This window comes from Sus scrofa, chromosome 14 (assembly GCF_000003025.6).
Source record: "Sus scrofa isolate TJ Tabasco breed Duroc chromosome 14, Sscrofa11.1, whole genome shotgun sequence".
NCBI classification, from domain to species: Eukaryota; Metazoa; Chordata; class Mammalia; order Artiodactyla; family Suidae; genus Sus; species Sus scrofa.
The window spans coordinates 136331964-136354102 of NC_010456.5; the positions used below are offsets into that span (position 1 = coordinate 136331964).

Consider the following 22139-nt stretch of genomic DNA (forward strand, 5'->3'; position numbering starts at 1 on the left):
TTTATTACTCTATAGGATAATTTTCCATCATCCCAAAGATCTTTGTGTAGAATTGCTTTTAGTATAAGTCTGTGGCAGGCTTTATTTGTATGAAAATCATTGATTTCATCTTTGCTTTTAAGGGATATTTTTATTTAATGTAGAATTCTAGATTGGCAGTCATTTTCTTCTTCCAGATGTTATTCTGTTCTCTTTTGGTTTCCATCATTTCTGGTGAGAAGTCAGCTTTCCAACTTATTGTTCATCTTTGAAAGTAATGACGTCTTTAAAAGTTTTTTTCTCCAGGTACATTTAATGTTTCTCTTTTTCTGCGGTTATGAGCAGTTTCACTATGGATTGTGTATGAATGCTTTGCTTTTTATATATCCTACATTGGATTTTCAGAGCTTCTTGAATTTTGGATTTGATGTCTTTATTCATTTTGCTAAATTCATGGCCATTTTCTAGTCTAATGTTGCATTTGCCAGACTGTAGTTCTCATTTTCTTCTGTAACTTCAAGTACATGTATATTAGATTTCTTTATTGTGCCCTACATAATCTCTAACACACTTTCCTGTATTTTCTGTGCCTCTGCTTATTTTCCTGCTAATTGACTTCCATTTCACTGATTCTGTCTTCAACTCTGTCTAATCCAATTTAACTCATATAATGAATTCTTTTTTTTTTTTTTTTTTTTTTTTTTTTTTTTTTGTTTTTTTTTTTTTTTTTTTTTGGTTTTTTTTTTAGGGCCACACCTGTGGCATATGGATGTTCCCAGGCTAGGGGTCCAGTCAGAGCTGTAGCTGCCAGCTGCCAGCCTATACCACAGCCACATCTGTGACCTACACTACAGCTCATGGCAACACTGGATCCTTAAGCCACTGAGCAAGGCCAGGGATTGAACCCACATGCTAGTTGGGTTCTCTAACTGTTAAGCTAAGATGGGAACTCCCCACATAATGAATTCTTATTTTTTTTTTTTTTCGTATTTTTGCATTTTCTAGGGCCACTCCCATGGCTTATGGAGGTTCCAGGCTAGGGGTCTAATTGGAGCTGTATCTGCCAGCCTACGCCAGAGCCACAGCAACACCAGATTTGAGCCGTGTCTTTGACTTACACCACAGCTCACGGCAATGCCATATTCTCAACCCACTGAGCAAGGCCAGGGATCAAACCTGAAACCTCATGGTTCTAGTCAGATTCATTAGCTACTGAGACATGACAGGAACTCCCATGAATTCTTAATTTTAAATATTAGTTTGTGTTTTAGAATTTTCATTGATTCTTTTTTTGATAGAGTCATTGCTGTAGTAGAATTTTTTTATCTTATCTTCTGTTTTCTCCTCTGTTTTCCATTTTTCTACGTTTTCCTTCTTTTTCTTTCTGTTTTACAGTATAACACTTTTAGTCCTTTTGACATTCTTGTTACAGGATGTAACTACTTTTGCTAACTGCAATATCTTGATCACCTTGGCTCTTTCTATTGTCTTTTCTTCTTTGTTGGTCACAGGTATTTGTTTTGCTTTGATTAGTAGTTTTGTCTGAGCGCAGGACTGTGAACGTGTAAAGCTGTTCCCAGATGACCTGACCTTTCGGAGATGATGCATGCGCAGTGTCCCCTTTTGGGTGGAGGGTGTGGTCTTGGACTCTTCCTCTACAGAGGCTGTAGTGAGTCAAGGCTGGGTGTAGCCTTGTTAAACCTCAGTTTTACATGATTTTCCTCTGGTTCCCCAGGGACTTCAACTGAGAGTCTGCTCTGTTATCTGGAGCCCTGGTTCCTGAAATTTCCCAAACTCTATTCATTATCTCTTGAGACTGATAAAAACTCCACTCTGCTTTACAGATGTTCTTATTTTTGTGTGTTCAGTCCCCTACCCCAAGGAGCCTTAGGAACGGCAAATATATTGGGAAGGGGTTGGGTGACTCCACACTTGAAGCCCCCACAGGTGTGCACACCCATCAATCAAACCTTGCTCCTTGTGACCTGAAAGCGGGAGTTCATGACTCCATAATTGTAATTGTTTGGTAGGCTGTTTCCACAACCCCCCATTTGAATACCCTTTTACAAAACAGATTCACAAGTTGCAGTTTCCCACTTGAGGCAGATTTTTTTTTTTTAACAATGGAGCTCATTTAAATATAAGATTACCTCTAGGGTAATTAATTATCACCTCGTTTACAAAATTTTCCATTGTACACAAGTTTTCAGGTATGATATACTTTTAATTAGGCAGAAAACCAGTCTATATTAATAAAACATCTGCGCTGCTGCATTTTAAAATGCAAATGTATTGCTTTTCAGTTAACGCGGTGACTTGAAGTAACTGTTAATAAATAATTTATAGATGAAACTTATTAACAATTAGCAACACGTATTTGCATATGTGTTGCAATGTATAACTTCATTATTATCCATTATTTGAATATGCTCTGTCTCTTGCATATTTTCCTGGAACCACCAGTTACGTGATGAAAGAATTTGTGTAGTATCAATACTCTGAAATCAAGTAATGTTGAGTTTACGATGATGGTGTCATTTTCAAATCACTCTAAGATCATGTTAAATTTAGTCAGTTGTCTTTGTGATTGTCACTTATATGACAGTATGAATTTAAAAACCGCTGGCAGGATATACACCAATGTATTAGCTATGTGATCTCAATGGCGTAGAGATACATTTGGATTTTTCTCCATCCTATTTTCCTCTCTTCCCCTCCCTCCCTCCCTTTTTATACATTTCTGCACTTTGCACGTGGGTAGAATGTATTGTGTTACGATGCAAAAGGCAATAAATAGGATGATTAAAACCAGCTTGTTCTGCATGAAGCCAGCCTGTCTCCGTAGCTGAGTGGTCCAGATTCACCTTCCAAGTCGTCTCCCAGGTTCCATGGATGCTGAGGATGTTCCCTCCCAGTCTCACGTGGCACCCAGGCAGCACCTTCCGTGTCTGTAGACACAGGAACGGGAAGTGGTGATGCGATGTGTGCCGCGCCCTCAGATCCCTTGTCTTCCTTTCAGGCTCTATGAGAACAAAGGAGAGGCCGATTTCGTGGAGTCCCTGGTGCAGCTGTTCCGATCCATCAGCGACATGATGAGCAGCGTGTCAGACCAGACGGTCCGGGTGAAGGTAGGCCCGGGGTGCAGCAGCGCCGACCACGAGCAGGCCCCGCTGTTAGACGCAGGGCTTCCCGCGAGCCGAGAGGAGCTGGGGCTGCATATCCTGTGAAGCCAGGGCTTGAGCAGAAGGCCCAGGAGGGGCTTGGCAGGGACTCGATCACGGCCCTCGTGGTGGAAGTCTTTGGCTTTCTCTGTAGCTGCAGGTAAATGCTCTTAGCTGCACATTGCTCTTAGCTCCTCAGGCCGGAGAGGTCTTGCTTTCCTTTACGGGAGGTGGATGAGAATGATGGTTTCACTCGTCAGGGTATCTCAGTATCTGAGCTGCTGTGGGGGGCGGAGGCTGTCGCTGCCCCGGGCATCAGTCAGCCCTCAGGCTAAGCTGTGCAGGTGGTGATACCTCTTCGTCCTTCCGCGAGTCTCCGGCTTGTGCAGCAGAGCAGGCGGGGCGCCAACCTTGCCGTGGTCCTGCAGTTCTCACCGCCTTCTGGTCCTTTGGGAGAAGATGCCTTCATCTCAGGCAGGGTCTGAGGGGTCTTCAGGACCTGCCCTGCATGGAAGGGCCACGAGGCGGGGGTGGGGAGGGCCCTCCCAAGCAGCCCCAGGACCCACCCTCTGTTCGCATCCCTGTTCTGGCCATTGCGACGTGGCTGACTTACTGCAGAAGCTGTGCAACTTGCAGTCTGCTGCCCATGCCACTTCTTCCAAAGGACGAGAATCTTCCAAGTGATTAACTTGCAGCCTTCACTCCACGGCGCGTTGCAGCTGCTCCTCTTCCTGCTTTCCTCTTTGAATGTTCTTTCACGGTATCATTTCAGACAACGTCTTTATGGCTTTGTCTTAAGAATGTGTGGGCAGGAGTTCCCGCTGTGCTGCAGTGGGACTGGGGACTGATTGGAGGTCTGGGATGCAGGTTCCGTCCCCGGCCCTGCACCTTGGGTCAAAGGATCTGGCAGTGCTGCAGCAGCATAGGTCGAAGTTGCTGCTTGGATCTGGTCCTTGGCTGGGGAACTCCATATGCTGTAGGGTAGCCCCCCACCCCCACCCCCGGCCTCCCCCAAAAAAAAAAAAATTGGGAGAAAGTGATTTCCCAGCTTTTAAGTCTGGAACAAAGACGTGTGTGTGCTGAGATGTGTCGCAGGGCGCTGCGACCGGGGGAAGGTTGTAGCTGAACAGCAGCTGTACTAAATCGCCGTGGCCTCCTTTCATCTCAGAGGTGCTGCGGCCGTCTGGGGAGCCGTGAGCTTCTTCGCTATCTGCGCCTTTCTGTAGATCTGGTGATCCACAGAGAAAGCTAGGTGGCATGTATTTTAAAGTGTTGGCTTACTTATTTGGGCAGCGTGTTGCCCAAAGCTGCCTTATTGTTCTGGGGTTAAAATTCACAGCACATTCGGTGCATTTACTCCTAAATCCTGTGGCATTTCAGAACAACAGACGCCAGGAGGCTAAGAATAGATACAAATTGCAGGAAGTTTTCGGCGCAGAAGTATTTTCAGATGTCTAAATGTGCTCTTCGGTTATTACATCCGATGGGGCTTGGCTTGCAGCGCCCACCTGCCGTGCGTGATGCGGACTTGTGCGGCCTTCCTTCGGTGGGTGTTTCCTTATGACACTTGAATGAAGTCACTGACGTGCGGCCTTGATGCAGACCCTACGTGTGCAAGGCGGAGGACTGAGTGTTCTTTGAAATGTGCCCCCTTGCTGCTGAGCTGGTATTTCATTCTTTCACAAGAGGTGCTTTCTCAACATCGGACCTTCAAGGATGCCCATCCGGGACCCGGTTTTTGCGTATTTTAACTTCTTAAGTCTGGCTCTGTTGCAGTGGAAACAGCATTGCATGTCATCCTCCACAGAGGAAATATGGACAAGACTGGCTTTTCTTAGGGGTTAGATGTTGGTTCCCAGGGGCGCCCCTTTTGGATTTTGGAGGTGATCTCTGTGCCCTGTCTTGTGCATCTTGGGGTCCCTGCCTTCCTGGTGTTGTCCTGGGTGACCTGAGGGCGTTGTGGGGCGGGGGTGGCTGCTGGTACACTCTGCTGTCACCTTCTCAGAACTGAAGCCACCGCTTACCCATGCCGTGGGTTTGAGCCAGCATTTTATGCCTCAGTGAAGGGAGAGGCAAGAGGAGTTGCAGATAGGAATGAACTGCAGGATGAGCGTGGCGTCCGGGCAGACTCTTCAGCAGTGCTCCCTTCCCTGTGCCTCAGCGCTTTTACCAGGGTCATTGGATTTGAGGGGGCACACCCGTGGGAACATACTTGGGGAGGGAACCACAGCCAGTGTGTGGGCGCTGCCCTCTTTCCCTCCTCTGCCAGGTGGCCTCGGCTTGCCCCCCTACTTCTGGATCTTGCTCTGGAGCCCCCATGTGATTCCGGAGACAGACTCCCCATTGCATTGTTTTATGGTCCCTCACTTGATGCCCCCAATCTCAGAGCTGCTGCCAACGTCTTTACAACTTTTTAAAGAAGTTTTAGTGAAGTACAGTTGCTTTGCCGGGTTGGGATAACTTCTGTGTACCGCACAGTGACGCGTCTGGCCTCTTGCAGGTTCTCCCACGCAGACGCGGGGTAGAGTGCTCTGTGCTAGACAGCAGGTCCCCGCTGGCCAGTCTTTCCATGAATTGCATTGTGCATATGCCAGCCCCGAACGCCCAGTCCATCCCTCCTCCCGCCCCCTGGACCCTCAAAAACATCTTTTTTGTTGTGGTAAATAATCTGAAAATTTATCACTTGAGCCGTTTTTAAGAGCACAGCTCTGTGGCATAAAGCACACTCCAGTGATGTGAGACCACGGCCGCCTCCAGCTCTGGATCTTCTTCTCTTTTCTTTTTTTGATGGAGCCTGTGGCTTGCGGACGTTCCCAGGCAGGGATTGAACCTACGCCACAGCAGCAACCCAAGCCACAGCAACGACAATGCCAGGTCCCTCCCCTGCTAGGCCACCAGGGAACTCCCATCTCCAGAACTCTTTTCACTTCCCCAAACAGAAACTCTGTTCCCAGTTCCCAGGGACTCCCCAGCCCTCCCCTCATCCCGGCCCCCGACAGTCACCATGCTACTTTTTGTCTCTGGGAATTCGACGGAGTTGCTCGTGGCAGTAGAATCCTACAGGATTTGTCCTTGTGTGACCGGCTTCTTTGACTTAGCACCTTGTCCTCGAGGAGCATCCATGTTGTAGCCTGTGTCAGAATTTCCTGTCTTTTGGAGGCAGAGTTGTACTTCATTGCATGTATTCACCAGATTTTGTTATTTACGCACCTGTCGATGGAAGCTTGGGTTCTTTGTACCTTTTGGCCTTTATAACCTTTGTGAATGATGCCGCTGTGAACATAAGCCTACAAACCACGAGCCCCACCCAGCCCTGCTTTCACTTCTTTTGGGTCCATACCAGATGCGGAAAGCCTGGGTCCTATGTTTAATTTTTTCTTACTCATTTTATGACCATACTTGCGGCATGTGGAAGCTCCCAGGCTAGTTGTCGAATCAGCGTGGCAGCTGCCGGCCTGTGTCACAGCCACAGCAGTGGCAGATCTGAGCCGCATCTGTGGCCTATGCTGGATTCTTTTTTTTTTTTTTTTTTAATTTTAATTTTTTAAATTTTGTGTTTTTAAATTATTTCCCTAATACAATTTTTTTTTCTGCTGTACAGCATGGTGACCCAGTTACACATACATGTACACATTCTGTTTTCGCACATTCTCATGCTCCATCATAAGTGACTAGACTTAGTTCCCCGTGCTACACAGCAGGATCTCATTGCTAATCCATTCCAACGGCAAGAGTTTGTATCTGTTAACCCCAAGCTCCCCAATCCATCCCACTCCCTCCCCCTCCCCCTTAGCAACCACAAGTCTATTCTCCAAGTCCATGAGTTTCTTTTCTGTGGAAAGGTTCATTTGTGCCTTATATTAGATTCCAGATATGTGATATCATATGGTATTTGTCTTTCTCTTTTTGACTTACTTCACTCAGGATGAGAGTCTATAGTTCCATCCATGTTGCTGCAGATGGCATTATTTCGTTCTTTTTTATGGCTGAGTAGTATTCCACTGTGTTTATATACCACATCTTCCTAATCCAGTCATCTGTTGGTGGACATTTGGGTTGTTTCCATGTCTTGGCTGTTGTGAATAGAGCTGCAATGAACATGCGGGTGCATATATCTCTTTTAAGGAAAGTTTTGTCCGGATATATGCCCAGGAGCGGGATAGCTGGGTCCTATGGTAGTTCTGTGTATAGATTTCTAAGGTACCTCCATACTGTTTTCCACAGTGGTCGTACCAGCTTACATTCCCACCAACAGTGCAGGAGGGTTCCCTTTTCTCCACACCCCTCCTATGCTGGATTATTAACCCACTGAGTGAGGCCAGGGATTGAACCCGCATCCTCATAGATGGGTCCTTAACCTGCTGGGCCACAATGGGAACTCCAGACATTTAATTTTTTTGAGGAATTATCATATCATTTCCCATGGCTCCTGTACCGTTTCGTTTTTTTATAAAAAATTAAAAAAAAAAAAACCAGATTCCTTGTTCACTTTATCTTAGTGGTATTTCTGTCAGCTTCTCAAGCTTGGGGCTCATCACCCACCCACCCCACCTTCAGCGAATGATGCTGGTCGGCCTGCTGTACTGAAAACCTCCTGTGAGATCTGTCCAGCGTCACCGTCCTTCCATCACTTCTCTCTGAGGAAGAGGAGTCCATTCTACTACCTGGAGCTGACTTACCTGTGCCGAGTCCTCCCCCACCCGGCCCTTCTGGGGTCCTCATTGACGCTCGCTCACCCCTTCATCTCAGTCGGGAATCTTCTGTCTGCACATCAGCGGTCCCCTGTCTCCCACCACCCCAGACATTCTCAGCATTCTGCAGGTGCTTTGGGGAACCTGCGTGGCCATCACGCTTCTGCCTCCTCTGTCCCTGTGAGTGGGTCCTTGAACCTGTTGCCAGCACCCTCCGGTTCTGGTCTCTGCTCTGCCCCGTGTGGTTACGGTCCGCCCCTCCCCACGAGTGACCCAGTGTCACTAAAGATGCCGCATCTCCAAGCCAGCCGCGGTCCTTCTCTCCCACTGCCTTCTGTCTCCTTGGCCCCCCTCGACCGTGTCTGTCCTGAGCCGCTGCTTGTCCAGGTGCCTGGTTACTCTTGTTGAAATGATGGCAGGACCTCTCCTTCCTCCCTGCACCCCCGTGCTGGATCCGCCATTCTCGTTTCCTGACTGTATTTCAGCCTTTGCCTTGGCCCACGTCTGGCGATGCCTTTCCTTTTCTCGGGAAGCGGTGATGTTCTCCAGCTGCCTGGAGAAACGGGTCCAATTCCAGCCTCTGCCATTCAGAGACCCTCATGGTCAGCCCAGGCCGCTCTCCTAGCCTTGAATTCTTAGAGACACAAGTAGAGCTCCCCAAGCTTGGGAGCCTCCCCAAGGATTAATTCCAATGGTTGTTAGAAGGAAGCGTGAGCTCCAGGGGCTGGAATAGCACCAGCTGAGCGTCCTTGATCACTTGCCGTTCTGAGCGCTTTCTGTTTCTCATCCTGTATGATCCTTACAGTAATCCTGCTGAAGCGGGGCTCCCATTGGTTTGAGGTGAAGACCCCTAGAAATGTGAGCACGTGCCCAGGGCCACGGAGGCGGGCAGAGGGATGACAGAAGCTGAGGGTGTCCGGTTCCCAGCCAGTCTTCGCCCCGGAGAGCGTTGCTGAGTAGCAGGGATCTGAGGGACCCGAAACAGGGTCCAGAGAGTTCCCATTATCATGCAGTGGAAGTGAACCCAACTAGGATCCATGAGGGTTCGGGTTCGATCCCTGGCCTCGCTCAGTGGGTTAAGGATCCGGCGATGCTGTGAGCTGTGGTGTAAGGTCGCAGATGCAGCTCGGAGCCCGCCTTGCTGTGGCTGTGGTGTAGGCTGGCAGCTGTAGCTCCGCTTAGACCCCTAGTCTGGAACCTTCCCTATGCTGCGGGTGTGGTCCTAAAAAAAAAAAGGAAGACAAAAGAAATTGGGTCCATACCTGTTGTCTATCCTAATGAACCACGGCCCCAAATCAGATGCTTTGGGGCTGTAAAGACTTTACCCTCATTCCCTGCGGAGCTTTTCAACCAGGCGGCTCAGTCCTGTGTTACTGCCTAAAGCAGTGAAACACTCTCGATGCTAAGCCAGAGGACACTGGGGAGTTCCCGTCGTGGCTCGGCGGTGAGTGAACCTGACTAACATCCATGAGGACGCAGGTTCTATCCCTCCCCTCGCTCAGTGGGTTAAGGATCTGGCATTGTCATGAGCTGTGGTGTAGGTTGCAGACACGGCTCAGGTCCCGCGTTGCTGTGGCCCTGGTGTAGGCTGGCATCTGTAGCTCCAGTTTGAGCTGTAGCCTGAGAACCTCCATCTGCCACAGGTGTGGCCCTAAAAAAAAAAAAAAAAAGACACACACACACACACAAAAATAAGCCAGATGACATTGGATACGTCGGAAGGGGGGGAAAGTTGGTTGGATGGGGCTGGTCCTGAGGTTTCTTGCAGGACAGTGTCTTGGCCGTGGCCGCTGGGTGTTGTGGTCGCAGGAGCTACTCAGGGAGTGCAGCACTGGACCTGGGCCGCTGTGGGTTTTGCCACCAGAGTTGACACAGGCACTGACATTTTCACTCCGTTCCACAAATCTTAGTGACACTCTAAGCGGTGATTCTGGGCAAGACTACTCTGTGAACTAGGTACCGTCTGCCTGGAGAATTCTCGAACTTTCTGTAGAAGCAAACAGTGACCTTGATCCACAGGAAGAAATGTATTGGGGGTGTGTGTGTGTGTGTGTGTAGGCTGAAGAGTCTTTCATGAAAAAGTTCTTGCCCTTTATTCCACGGGATATACTCTGGCATTTTCTGTTCTATTCTGGAATCCTTGAGTCTATTCTGAACTAATGTATTTCAGTTAAAAAAAAAAAAAATTGCTGGTTGACAGGCACTAAATTTATTTCCTGAACAGAGAATGTATCTCAGCCCACATTTGAAAAACGCTGCCTTTTAGCGTCCCTCCGATTTCTTCCACTGCCTCTCCTGTTCCGTCTGGTGTGAAATGTTATCAGTTCTCTGTGAGGCTCCCATTGTCCGGGAAAGGCCCTAGGTCCCTGGCGTTCGGTGATGTCCCCCACCAGCATGGACCGGGGCAAAAAAACGATGGCATTTGAGGCCCCTGAGTGGGGGTTGGCACCCACATGCGTGAGGCTTTGCCTTCCTTCCAAGAGGCTACCTCTTGGGTATAAACATCTTTTTTGTTTTGTCTTTTTAGAGCTGCATCTGCGGCATGTGGAAGTTCCCACGCTAGGGGTCGAATCGTAGCCCCAGCTGTCAGTCTACACCACAGCCACCGCAATGCCAAGATCTGCGCCGCGTCTGCAACCTACACCACAGCTCACGGCAACACCGGATCCTTCACCCACGGAGCGAGGCCAGGGATCGAACCTGTGTCCTCATGGATGCTTGTCAGATCTGTTTCTGTTGAGCCACAAGAGGAACTCCCCTGGCCTTGGTTTTTAATGTAACACGTGATCTTGTTATAGGAAAGTAGAAAAAGCCAAAAATTCAATTAAGAAAAGTGACTCTCTTGTCATCCACCTCCCGTAGGTTCCACTGTCAGCGTCTGTGTCTTTGTGAGTGTGGGCTTCTCCTCCTCAGTTACTCGTCCCATCTGTGGCGAGGTAGGAGGTGTAGCCGTACGTACATGGCTGTGTGCAGGCATTTACATGTACTTCTGTGTGTGTACAGACATTTGACAGCCTTCATTTTTTCCACATACGTTTCCCTACATCCTTTGGGGGTTTGTGACTTGTTTGTTTTGTTTTTCTTTTTTGGCTGCCCCCGCAGCATATGGAGGTCCCAGGCCAGGGATAAGATCGCAGTCACAGTTGTGACCTAGGCCACCGCTGTGGCAATGACAGGTCCCCTGTGCTAAGCTGGGGGTGGAACCTGCATCCCGGCGCTGCAGAGATGCTGCCCATCCTGTTGCCGCACAGCTGGAATTCCATTCTTTGTTTTTGTTTGTTTTTTGTCTTTTTAGGGCCACACTCGTGGCATCTGGAGGTTCCCAGGCTAGGGGTTGGATTGGAGCTACAGCTGCCAGCCTACGCCACAGTCACAGCAACGCGGGATCCGAGCCACATCTGTGACCTATGCCCTAGTCCATAGCAGCACCGGATCCTTAACCCACTGAGCGAGACCAGGGATCAAACCCACATGTTCACAGATACTCATGGGGGTCATTACTGCTGATCCACCATGGGAACTCCTGGTATTTTTGAACATATTTCTTTCTTAAGGTTGTATTATGTCATGGTTGTGGCATAACTTCTTTAACCAGTTTTCTGTGTTTGGGCACTTAGATTGTTTCTGGTTGTCCTTTCTGTAACAGTGCTCTGATCACCTTCCTGGCCGACCCTTTCTCCACGCAGAGACCTCGTTCTGTCTGGTTCGTAGGGAGCACCCAGATTTCAAATGCCCTGCGGGGGTTCTGTGGAAGTTGTGAGCAGAGCCACCTGGCCTCGCTGCCCCCGTGATGAATCTTTGCGCCCGTGTGTCCACTCCATTCTGCCCTTTTTGAGGCCGAGGGTCTGAACTGCAGTATTGGGCGGCTGGGCCGTTTGCACCTCGGAGCTCACTCGCTGACGTTACCTTGGTGTCTTTTGGTGCAGAATCTGTGGGCGATTCAGGTAAGGAGACTGTGCAGAGTCCAGGTCTTTGGCTCTGATGATTCCGGGCCCCCAGGAAGTGGCCCGTGAGATGTGGGACCGTCAGAGACCAGCAAGAAGTTTAAAGAAATGGGGAGCATCCGAGCCAGGAAGGTGTACTAAGAGCAAACGCAAACATATTTTCCTCACTTTTTTCCTCTTTTTTTTTTTTTTTAATGGCTACACCTGTAGCATATGGAAGTTCCCGGCCTAGGGGTCGAATCCGAGTTGCAGTTGCTGGCCTACACCACAGCCACAGCAGCGCCAGATCCTTAACCCACCGAGCCGCAGTGGGAACTCCCTCGATTTCCTTTTGGAGGTCGGGGGATAGCTGCTGGTTATATTGATTGATCCAAAGATGCTGCAGTTGCAAGCCAGGGCTTGCTTTCGAGCCTGTCATCCTTTGAGTGTGGACAGGATGGCATGGTTTGGGTGGCGACCCTGCAGGTCATGTATCCGTTTTGAGTGGGAAGATTTTTTGATCCAGGATATTCGGCAGCTCCAGAGGAGGCAGCCAGGAAGGGAGCGGCCGGCCACCTTTGACTGAGAATCAGCAACCGGCCAGGCCTTCTGGAGAGTTCTGCTGCCAACCTTGAGAGGGGATATGGGGGTCCAGGCCTCCAGAGGCCCAGGGGACCAAGCCAAGCCTGGAGGGGACACCGCCTCCTTGGACTCTGCAACTAAATTCCTTAGACTTGGCAACTTAAATCGAGTTTCTTCTCTCACAGTCCCTTCTGGGCGCTGGTCTTAGTGTGGGGTGCTCTCACAGAATCAGATGGGTTGGGTGGCTTATAAACAGCAGGTTTCTTTTGCACACTGGGGGGCCCGGAGGTCCAGGACCACAGCGCCAAGGGCCCTCCTCTGCCGGCCATCCTCTCCCCTCGGCCAGCGGGGCGCCAACACAGGAAGCTAGCCTAGTGACCCTTAGAGGAGCACCCATCCCAGCCCGAGAGCACCCCGACCTCGTGACCTCCTCCAATCCCGATCACCTCCCAGAGACCCCCTGGGATCCCCTCGCCTCGTGGGGTGGGCGTGGGGCAGGAACCCTCAGACAGGAGTCAGCCCCTGCTCTGTGCCTTCCCGCAGCGGCTCCTGGGGGCCTGGGCCTGCATTCCCGGCTTGTTCATGCGTCACTCCCATCTCTGGCTCCCTCTTCACGCCGTGTCCTCCCTGTGTGCCCGTGTCCTGCCCTATCAAGGGCACCTGTCACTGAACTGCAGGCCCACTAGTCCGTTTGACCTTAGGTTTACTTGATGACACCTGCAAAGGCCCTGATTCCAAATAAGGTCACGGTCCAGGGACTATGGGAGAGGATTTGAATCTCTTTTTCTGGGGTCAGAATGCACCTAGAATAGAGGTCAGTAGAGACGCAGCGAGGATGCCAGCAGCTGAGGAAGGGCGGGGTGGAGGCTGACCTGCCTGTCTCAGTCTGCAGTGTGTGCATGCGTGTTCCCACAGCTCTTGTTGAAAATGCAGATTCTCACTCAGTAATTCCAGGGGGAGCGCCTGAGAGCTTCCCTTTCCTATCAACCCCCAGTGAATGCTGCTGGTGTTGGGCCCTGACCACATTTTGAGACGGGAGGGCCGCTGGCTTTTGAATGGGGCGTGGAGTCCCTGGGGGGACGGGACTGCACACACTTGTGCTGCCAGCCTTCCGTGGCTGCCCGATGTTCTGGACCATTCTGATTTCAAGTTTTCCTTCTACGAAGGTGATAAGACACTTGCAAATGAAGTCATGACAAATAAAAAAAGAAGTAGGAGCAAAAAGAAAAAAGTGAAGAAAATATTCTAGGGCATTCTCTTTTGGCTCAAAATTCTCCCAGTCATTTTTCCCCCAATATGCTGCTTTCCAGTCTGTAGTTTCCAGACTCTGCAGAGTTCCATAGTCTGGCAGAGTCATTTGAACTCACCTGACTCTGGGGCTTCCAGTTCCCACCATTTATAATTAGGAGAGCCTTTGCCCAGCGTTGGGTTTCTGCAATCTTATGGCCAGAGTTCCTTTGGGGGGCGTTCCAAGGTCGTCTTGGCGGCTGCCCTAGGACACCTGTGATACCACCCACACGGACAGACTTTGTCTGGAGCTTCCTGGCTGGAGACACCTGTTTCCTGACCCCCTCCCACTGCCACAGGTACCTACGCAGGACTTTGCAGCTGCAGCAGAAATGCAGCCTTAGTGGACATCCGGGTCATTCCTGTTCTCGGCCCTCCTTCAGCAAACCAACCGTTTGTGTTGGTTTTTTGCCTCAGTTAGGATGCCCGTGGGTGGGAAGTCTCATCCTTAGAGTACAGGTGCTGTTTGCCTCACTCCTCTGTCATCCTCAATCGCAGGCACCTGTCCACACGTCCTGAACGTGGCTCTCTGCCCGTTCAAAACATGCGCCTGAGTGGATGTGCTTTCGTTTGCTTAATCAAATGCTTTTTCAGCATATTAATTTTTCCGTGGTTGAATACTAGGATTTTTTTGCTTTTCGCATTTTACCCCTGCACTGAATGATTCCATGGAGCCGTCGTTGGTGGCACTGATCTGTCCTTTAATTTTGTGGCGGGTCTTCTGTGTGTTGATTATTCTGTGTTCGTACCTGTGTTGGCAGATAGGGCTTTGATTTGGGACTGCAGAATTCCAGGCCCTTCCTAGCCATGCTGCTATCGTGCCCTCCCTCCCCCCCTTCCACCAGTGGAAAAGCACCGCTTTGAATTGATGGCCCCAGTGCTCGGGCACCTGGAGTGATTGCCTTCTCCAGCCCTGATCTTGGCCTCCGGTGGACTTTCCCCCAGCTCCCCTCCCTCATCCACGCCCTCTGCCCACCTCCTCCAGCAGGCACGGTGCTACTCAGCCCTCTTCTCCCTCTACCACAGCCAGATTTATTCACTGTTTTGTGAAACTGATCACAGCTCATCAGTAGCCTTATGCCTAACACTTCACCATTCATTTATTTGCTCATTTGCTGTAAAAATTCATTTGCTGGAGTTTCCACTGTGGCGCAGTAGGTTAAGAACCTGACTGCAGGGGCTCGGGTCACTGCAGAGGTGTGGGTTTGATCCCCGGCCTGGAGAGGTGGGTTAAAGGATCCACTGTGGCCACAGCCGTGGTTCTGATTCGATCCTTGGCCCAGGAACTTCCATATGCCGTGTGTGCAGTCAGAAAGAAATTCATTTACTAAAATGTTTGTTCTGTGTACCAGGCACTGTGCCAGGAGTGGGGCACACAGCAGCTATAAAAAGACACAGGCTTCGTCTGCATGGTGATTACTTTTAAGTCAGTGAGATAAATATTAATCAAATCGCCATACCCGTCTGAATATAGTTGTGTGATTTTTAGGAAACTCATAGACATGGCTTCTCATTTCAGATTGTAATAAATTATTTTTATTTTTATTTTTTGGCCCCACCCTCAGCATGTGGAAATTCCTGGGCCAGGGATCGAACCGTGTGCATTTGGCAACCTGAACCATAGTGGTAGCAATGCCGGATCCTTAACGCTCTGTGCCGCAGGGGACCTTCCTGTGCTAAGTCCTTTTGCGGAAGTAAGGGAGCGGATGGGAGGGTATATGGGAGACTGGGACTAGGCAGGCAGTGTTCGGGGAAGGTTTCAAGGAGGAGTTGGGTAAAGAAAGCACGGGTGCGGGAAGTTCTAGGTAGAAGCGGCAGGCAGGGAGGTGTTTGTTGCTGGTAGGAACTCGCTGTAAGATCAGCGCTTAGGGCTGAACAGATTGGCCAGTGAAACAGCAGGAGCTGTGGGGGAGCCCCGAGAGGCAGGTCAGGCTGGGGAGCTGCGCCCCGTGGACCTGCTCAGGATCCCTGCATGCCACAGGCAGGGTATATTTGGCCAGACTTGGCTTCTCAAAGGGTCATCCGGCTGGTGTCTGTGGATGGATTAGAGCAGCTAAGAGAGGATGCCGTGGGGTGAGAGGCAGTCGTGGAATCCAGGCCACGTGGGGTGGGCTAGACAGGGTTCTCTCCCTTAGCACTGCTGACCTTTGGGGCCCATCAACCTCGGTCCGTCCGGCGTTGCTGTGAGCTTGGTGTAGGTCACAGACAGCGCTCGGATCTGGCGTTGCTTGGCTGTGGTGTGGGCCGGTGGCTACAGCTCTGATTAGACCCCTAGCCTGGGAACCTGCATATGCCGCCGGTGCGGCCTTAGAAAAGGCAAAAAGACAAAAGAAAAAAAAAAAAAAGAAAGAAAGAAAAGAAGCAGATGAAGATTCCAGAATCTGTAGCCATTGAGAGTGAGCTTCTCCTGAGACCCCGCTTAAAAGTTCTCTCTGTCTGGGATCCGAACTGCTCTGTTAGTAACTCTGCCTCACTCCGTCACAGGAAACGTGTTTTGCGCAGTCGTCCTGTGCTGAAAATGCCCTTCTTTGCTTCCTGCTGCGTCTTTCGGTGTCCTTCAGGGGGACCCCACCTGCCATTTCTAAGTATAAGGGCATCGTGTAGGGCGGGGCTCTCGTTGGCTTGTTCTCTTTGGACGGCATCCAGTTTCCACTCTTCCTCTGTTGGAAGCAGTTCTGCGAGCTGATTGGCTTGGAGGTGTTTGCGCAGATACAGAGCTTGTTGCTATTGGCTGCTCGATTTCGTTGCATAACACAGCTTTTTGAAGGGGCGAGGAATACCAATCCCAGACTCCCATATGGTTAGGAGAGAACGGATTCGGTCTGGGTGGATCAGGCGGCATGAGATAATCCTAATCCCTCACATTTGGACGGCACTCTCGCTCATCAAAACCTCTTGATGCATGTTATCTCCTGTGATCCTCTGGGCGGGCGCCACTGCTCGCTCGTTCAAAGTAATAATGGAAAAGCATTCGGGGGGTGGGGCATGATCCTGTAATGTTGGTGCGTTTAAATGGCATTGGAAACATTTAGAGCCCCCGTCTGCTGGCTCTTCTCTAGGATCTTCAGGTTCTCTGGGATCATCTGAGTTGTAACCTCTCAGTGGAGCTCCTACCGAGATTTTGTTCTGGGAAAGAATGGGGGTTTGAAATGGTCTAAAGCAGTCTGAGGCATCAAAAGCAGGGTGTCCCAGGTGAACCGAAGAGAATCTGCAAATGCTGAAGCGCACCTTGCCGGTGGAATGCTGCTTATATGTGCACGTTCTTGTAGGGATTTTAAAATGCATTTCTTTTTCTTTTCTTTTTTTATTAAAGTGTAGCTAATCTACAGTGTTACGTCAATTTCTGCTATACAGCAAAGTGACCCGGTCATACATATATCTACATTCTTTTTCTCATATTATCTTCCATCATGTTCTATCCCAAGAGACTGGATAGAGTTCCCTGTGCTGTACAGCAGGACCTCATTGCTTATGCAGTCTAAATGTAGTAGTTTGCATCTACTCACTTCATTGTAGGTTTTTTTTATATTGTGAGTTTCTGCAGATTGACGTCTTGTTTGATTGCAGATGACACAAACCTCATACAATAACTAAATAAATGGAAAGATATTCCAGTTTATGGGTACCAAGACCCAGTAGTATTAAGATGTCAGGTCGTCGCAACCTGATTGGTAGATTCAGGCCCGTCCCAGTCAAAACCCCAGCAGTTACTGTGTCTCTATTGAGGAGTGGATTCCAAAGGTGCCGTGAAGAAGCAGAAGACCCAGAACCTTCCGCCAAACACTGAGGGAGGACAGCGTCGGAGAACCAGCACTCCTTGACTTCAGGTCTTACTAGAAAGCTGCAGCAAACGAATTGCACCCACCCAGCTCGCAGTCGCTTCAGAAAGAAGGAGAAGAAGTGATTCATGTCTTGAGGGGGAGGGGCACGGGGTGAGATAGGCGTGATTGTGTCCACAGGTTAAAAGGTATCCTTTCTCTTGGCGCAGGGATTTCTTCTCTGTTTGAGGAAGGCGTGTCCACCACGAGTCAGAGGCTTGTGTTTGTCCTACTGTTTGTAACCCTAGCGGACGCCCAGGGACTGTCTGGCTCGTCAAAGCCAAAACTGTCCTCCGAAAGAAAGAACCCTCGGTCACCTTCTTCCTTGTAAAGGAGGGAGCGTCCGGGACGAAAAGACTCAGGGAAGCTGAAAGGAGGAGTAGAGGCTTCCTTCTGCTGGGAGCGGAGAAAGGAGGTCGGAGCAGCCAGAGGGGCTGATGTGACTTTTGTGAGTGTGGCTAAACCCGATGCAAATTTGTGCCTTTGTGAAATGGGTTCCTCTCTGGACCTGTCTGCTGGGCTGATGGAGAGGGTAGTTAAAGCTTTCATTTAGGCTCGGTGTTGCAGCTGGCATGCCAAGTAGTCAAAGTGGAGGACCCAGAGGAGGCCAGACCTTAAATATGCCCAGGAAGAATTTTCTTGAGAAGCGAGTTGGCTAATGCTATGGCGTTAGCAAGTGTGGGGAGAATAATTTCATACTGTGCTTAAAAAATCACCAGCATCTTTATACTGATATCAAATAATTACAAAACATCTTTAAAGCTGTGCTGCAGAATTTTCTGATGGGATATGTTATTTTTGTGTATGTACGGATGAAATCTTGGACTTTATGTCAAATTTCAAAATTCGACAGGGAGTCAGGGGAATTGGGGAGTGGGAAAGCCACATCTGAGTTTTTTCAGGAATTTACCTGGGGGCACAGGGTCCTGTGGGGAGGGTCAGCCCTTGATGTCCCCTTCTTCAGCCCATTGCTTTTCCCGTGATAGCCCTACGCAGATATTAAATTTATACATTACACTGTGAACTTTAGAACCCTGTACCAGGCAGGATAATTTTGATGGGAAGCTAAGCAATATTATTCTCCATGAACTGTGAATGTGACACTTTTATAATTCAAGTAGAATTATTTTTCCCCTGGGAAATCCTATACATTCAATATGGTGCACTGAATCAGGAAAGAGGTAAAAGAAAGAAAAGGCTATGAAAGGCATAACTTATTAAAATCAAGCAAGTTTTACTTTTGCCTGCGTGACCTTTAGAAACAGTGATGGATTCCAGGGTGACTAAATTTTTTTTTTTTTAACATAAATTGTCTTCTCTCTAGTTTGATGATAGGAAGAACCACAGTCCTTATCATCTGATGAAATAAAACATAACTAAAATGTAACTTATTTTTGTAATTGAGATTTTCCTAGAATTCCAGGAAATACACATTTTGACCTTACCTGTTGTGTATGGTCACCACTCAAGATCAAGTGCAAAGGTGCTATGACGGAGAAATTAAGCAGCCGCCATGTCCTTTAGTTGTTTCTCTTTTAAATGATTCCTGCTGTATTAAGACGGAAAGAAAATACTCTTCCTGCTGCCGTTGGTCAGGCTAATCATCTTGCCGTTTCCTGGGGTGACTCCACTGATGGGTCCCGTCAACGCACTCTTTAGGGAGTGCTTTGCGGATCCAGCCCCCTCGGTTATCACCTCGCTCACTTACGTGGTCTTCCAGTTGGCCCCTTCTCTCTCTCTCCTGCCACGTTTTCCCAGGTCCATGAAGACAAACCACTGGTTCAGCAGTATGTAGGGGGGTGCTTGGTTATGTGAATTATTTTCTGAGATTTCCCCTCTGGGCATGTCTGAGATGAGAGTGTCAGGCATTTACTCTTGTAGTTACTCACCTTCCCACTGCAGCTAGAGGAACCCCCGGGTGCAGTGGCGGCTAGCCCTGTGTGCGGAGAGCTGAGGCTGGGGCTGGGGCTCAGTGCTTGTACTTCATGATGAAAACTTTGTCTAGTTCAGAATCTTGAGCCAACAGAACCTATAGGAGGACTATTTTCAGATGAAAATGTCATTTTTTTTTTTTTTTTTTTTTGCTTGCTACTCAAAGACAGGTAACGAAAAAGAATAAAGTACCGTAAAATAACACCATAAATCTACCACTGGGAGATTACTCACTGCCAGTTCTTTGGTCATTGATCTTGTCTGACTGAATTTGTTCTGTTTCTATATGGATTAGACATGTGATTTCCAGTAAGCGGGTGATGAGTACTTGGTCAGTGCTGTCCCCTGCTTTGTGTCCCCAGATACTGTGTATGAACTTCTTTAATAGGTGATACTTTCCTGTTGACACAGAGGGACTGGCTGGTTGGACCAATTCAGCATCCAGTGAGATGCGGATACATTCGGAGCCAGTTGACCTTACCTGACAGCAAGAAGCTCAACTCCACTGATCAGCGATGATAATTAAGGAAAAACAAAGAACCAGAAAGCAGGGGTCTCCATGTCAACCTCAGCAGGAACCTGGGAATTCAAGGCCTAAGCCACTGTCCCCCGCTGACGTTGTAGGGAGGGCCGGCAGGGGTGCTTCTGCTGCCGGCTCTGTGGCCCCCTGGTTTTCCGTTCTGCACACCAGGCTTTCTAGTGCCTTTTCCATTCCTGCTCCAAGCATAAGCCTGCCTTTTGTGGCTGCTCCACTGGATCACTGGCTTGTCTGTGCCAGCCTTAGCCCCGCCCCCTGCCCTCCAGCCCCACCCCTGCCCTAAGCCCCGCCCACTGCCATATGCCCGCCTACTGCCCCCTAGCATCTTCCTCCAGTGGCTACCCCTTCCACTCTCTTCCAGAGGACATTTCCGCATTGGGATTTCTCTTGGGCACAGGACTTTTTCAGTGACTCCGGCGCTTCCCTCCTTGCCCTTTTGACTGGAATTTCACCACGTTTTGCGGACTTCCATGGGTGGTGGCGGGTGGGTCCCAGCGGTGTGTGGTGTGTGTCCACAGCGTGTGGGGCTCCCGTGCCTCGGTGGGAGTGGCCAGGAGGACTGTTCTTGGGGAAAAGAAATGTCACGGTAACTTAAACATCTGTGCAGTGTCTTGCCTGATGTTTAACTTCTTACCGAGGAAACATCCTGAAGTGATCTGGCCAGGTCTGCTTTATTTATTTATTTATTTTTTGCTTTTTAGGGCCACACCCGCGGCATGTGGAGGTTCCCAGGCTAGGGGTGGACTCGGAGCTGTAGCTGCCGGCCTACACCACAGCCACAGCAACGCAGGATCCGAGCTGTGAGCTGCATCTGCGACCTGCACTGCAGCTCCGGCCCCTCATGGTTCCTAGTCGGATTTGTTTCCGATGTGCCGTGATGGGAACTGCGTCCAGGTCTGCTTAAGATGCCGCAGTCTTCGTGATATTTCTGTCAAATGTAGTACTTTAGTATATGTGCACTTTTAGCAGGTATGCAAGGATAATGTGGGTTGGACTGATTAACTTGACAGCTTCTTAGGTGCGTGTTTTGTGCCAGCTGTGGACTCATACTGGCCCAGGGCCCTGAGGATACAGAGGAAGGTGCAGCCTTTTGTCTGCGGGAGAGGAAAGTGGGTATTTGGTCCCCAAAATGGGTAACACATGAGGTGGTGCATTATTGCATCGCTGGGCGTCCGTGTGAGCGACTGTGGACCAGACGAGGCCCCAGAGAGAGTGGAGGGGATCGAGACCAGGTATAGTGTGGTGGGGGCAGGTGGGGCTGGCTCTGAGCTTTGAGGGTTGGTGGGAATAGAGATGGAGGAGTATTCCAGGGACCGGTCAGGAGGATGGGGACAGGAGGGAGAAGGGGAGGAAGGACAGGATGGAGACGGCAGGAATGGATTGGTGTTTTGGGCAGACAGGATCCCAGAGGCCCGAGTGGCGCATAGCTTCAGGGGTAGGGTGCCTGGGCATGGGCAGCCCTGATGCTCCCCTCTCCTGGCTCCCCCCAACCCCCCCGGGGGGGGTGCTCAGAGCTGAGAAGAGGAATTCCATCCTATTCTCATAACCAGATAGTAATCTCTGAGATCCTGAACTGGCTCACTGAGAATTGACATGGAGGTTTGTTATTTAATCTAAAATTACATTTTTAGAAAAGGACAGGCTCTCCCAAGGAAGCAGTAAAGGGGGAAAAAAAATGGACTTTCCCCCCAGGAATCACCATATGAAAATTACACCAGTTCTTACAGATTTTATCTTGGAGAATTTGTTATTAGTTCTTTTATTTCTGTCACAGGACAACTTTTTTCATTTGTGTGTGTGTGTGTGTGTGTGTGTGTGTGTGTGTGTGTTTTAAGTAAAATATGTTTTTATTTTTATTTTATTTTATTTTATTTTTGGTCTTTTTGTCTTTGTTGTTATTGTTGTTGTTGCTATTTCTTGGGCCGCTCCCGAGGCATATGGAGGTTCCCAGGCTAGGGGTCGAATCGGAGCTGTAGCCACCGGCCTACACCAGAGCCACAGCAACGCGGGATCCGAGCCGTGTCTGCAACCTACACCACAGCTCACGGCAACGCCGGATCGTTAACCCACTGAGCAAGGGCAGGGACCGAACCCGCAACCTCATGGTTCCTAGTCGGATTCGTCAACCACTGCGCCACAACAGAAACTCCAAAATATGTTTTTAATTGAAAAAAGTTTTCCCGGAATCTTGCAAGGTCCCTTTCAGAGTTTTGTGCCTCTCATGGGGG

General features: G+C 49.4%; 1 protein-coding gene across 1 annotated transcript in view; it reads left to right on the forward strand.

Moving 5' to 3' along the window:
- Nucleotides 1–22139, forward strand: part of DOCK1 (dedicator of cytokinesis 1) — a 545742-nt gene that overhangs the window by 132217 nt on the left and 391386 nt on the right. The window contains 1 exon segment of the mRNA XM_021072613.1: nucleotides 2999–3107. Within this exon segment, the coding sequence (XP_020928272.1) occupies nucleotides 2999–3107 (109 nt within the window).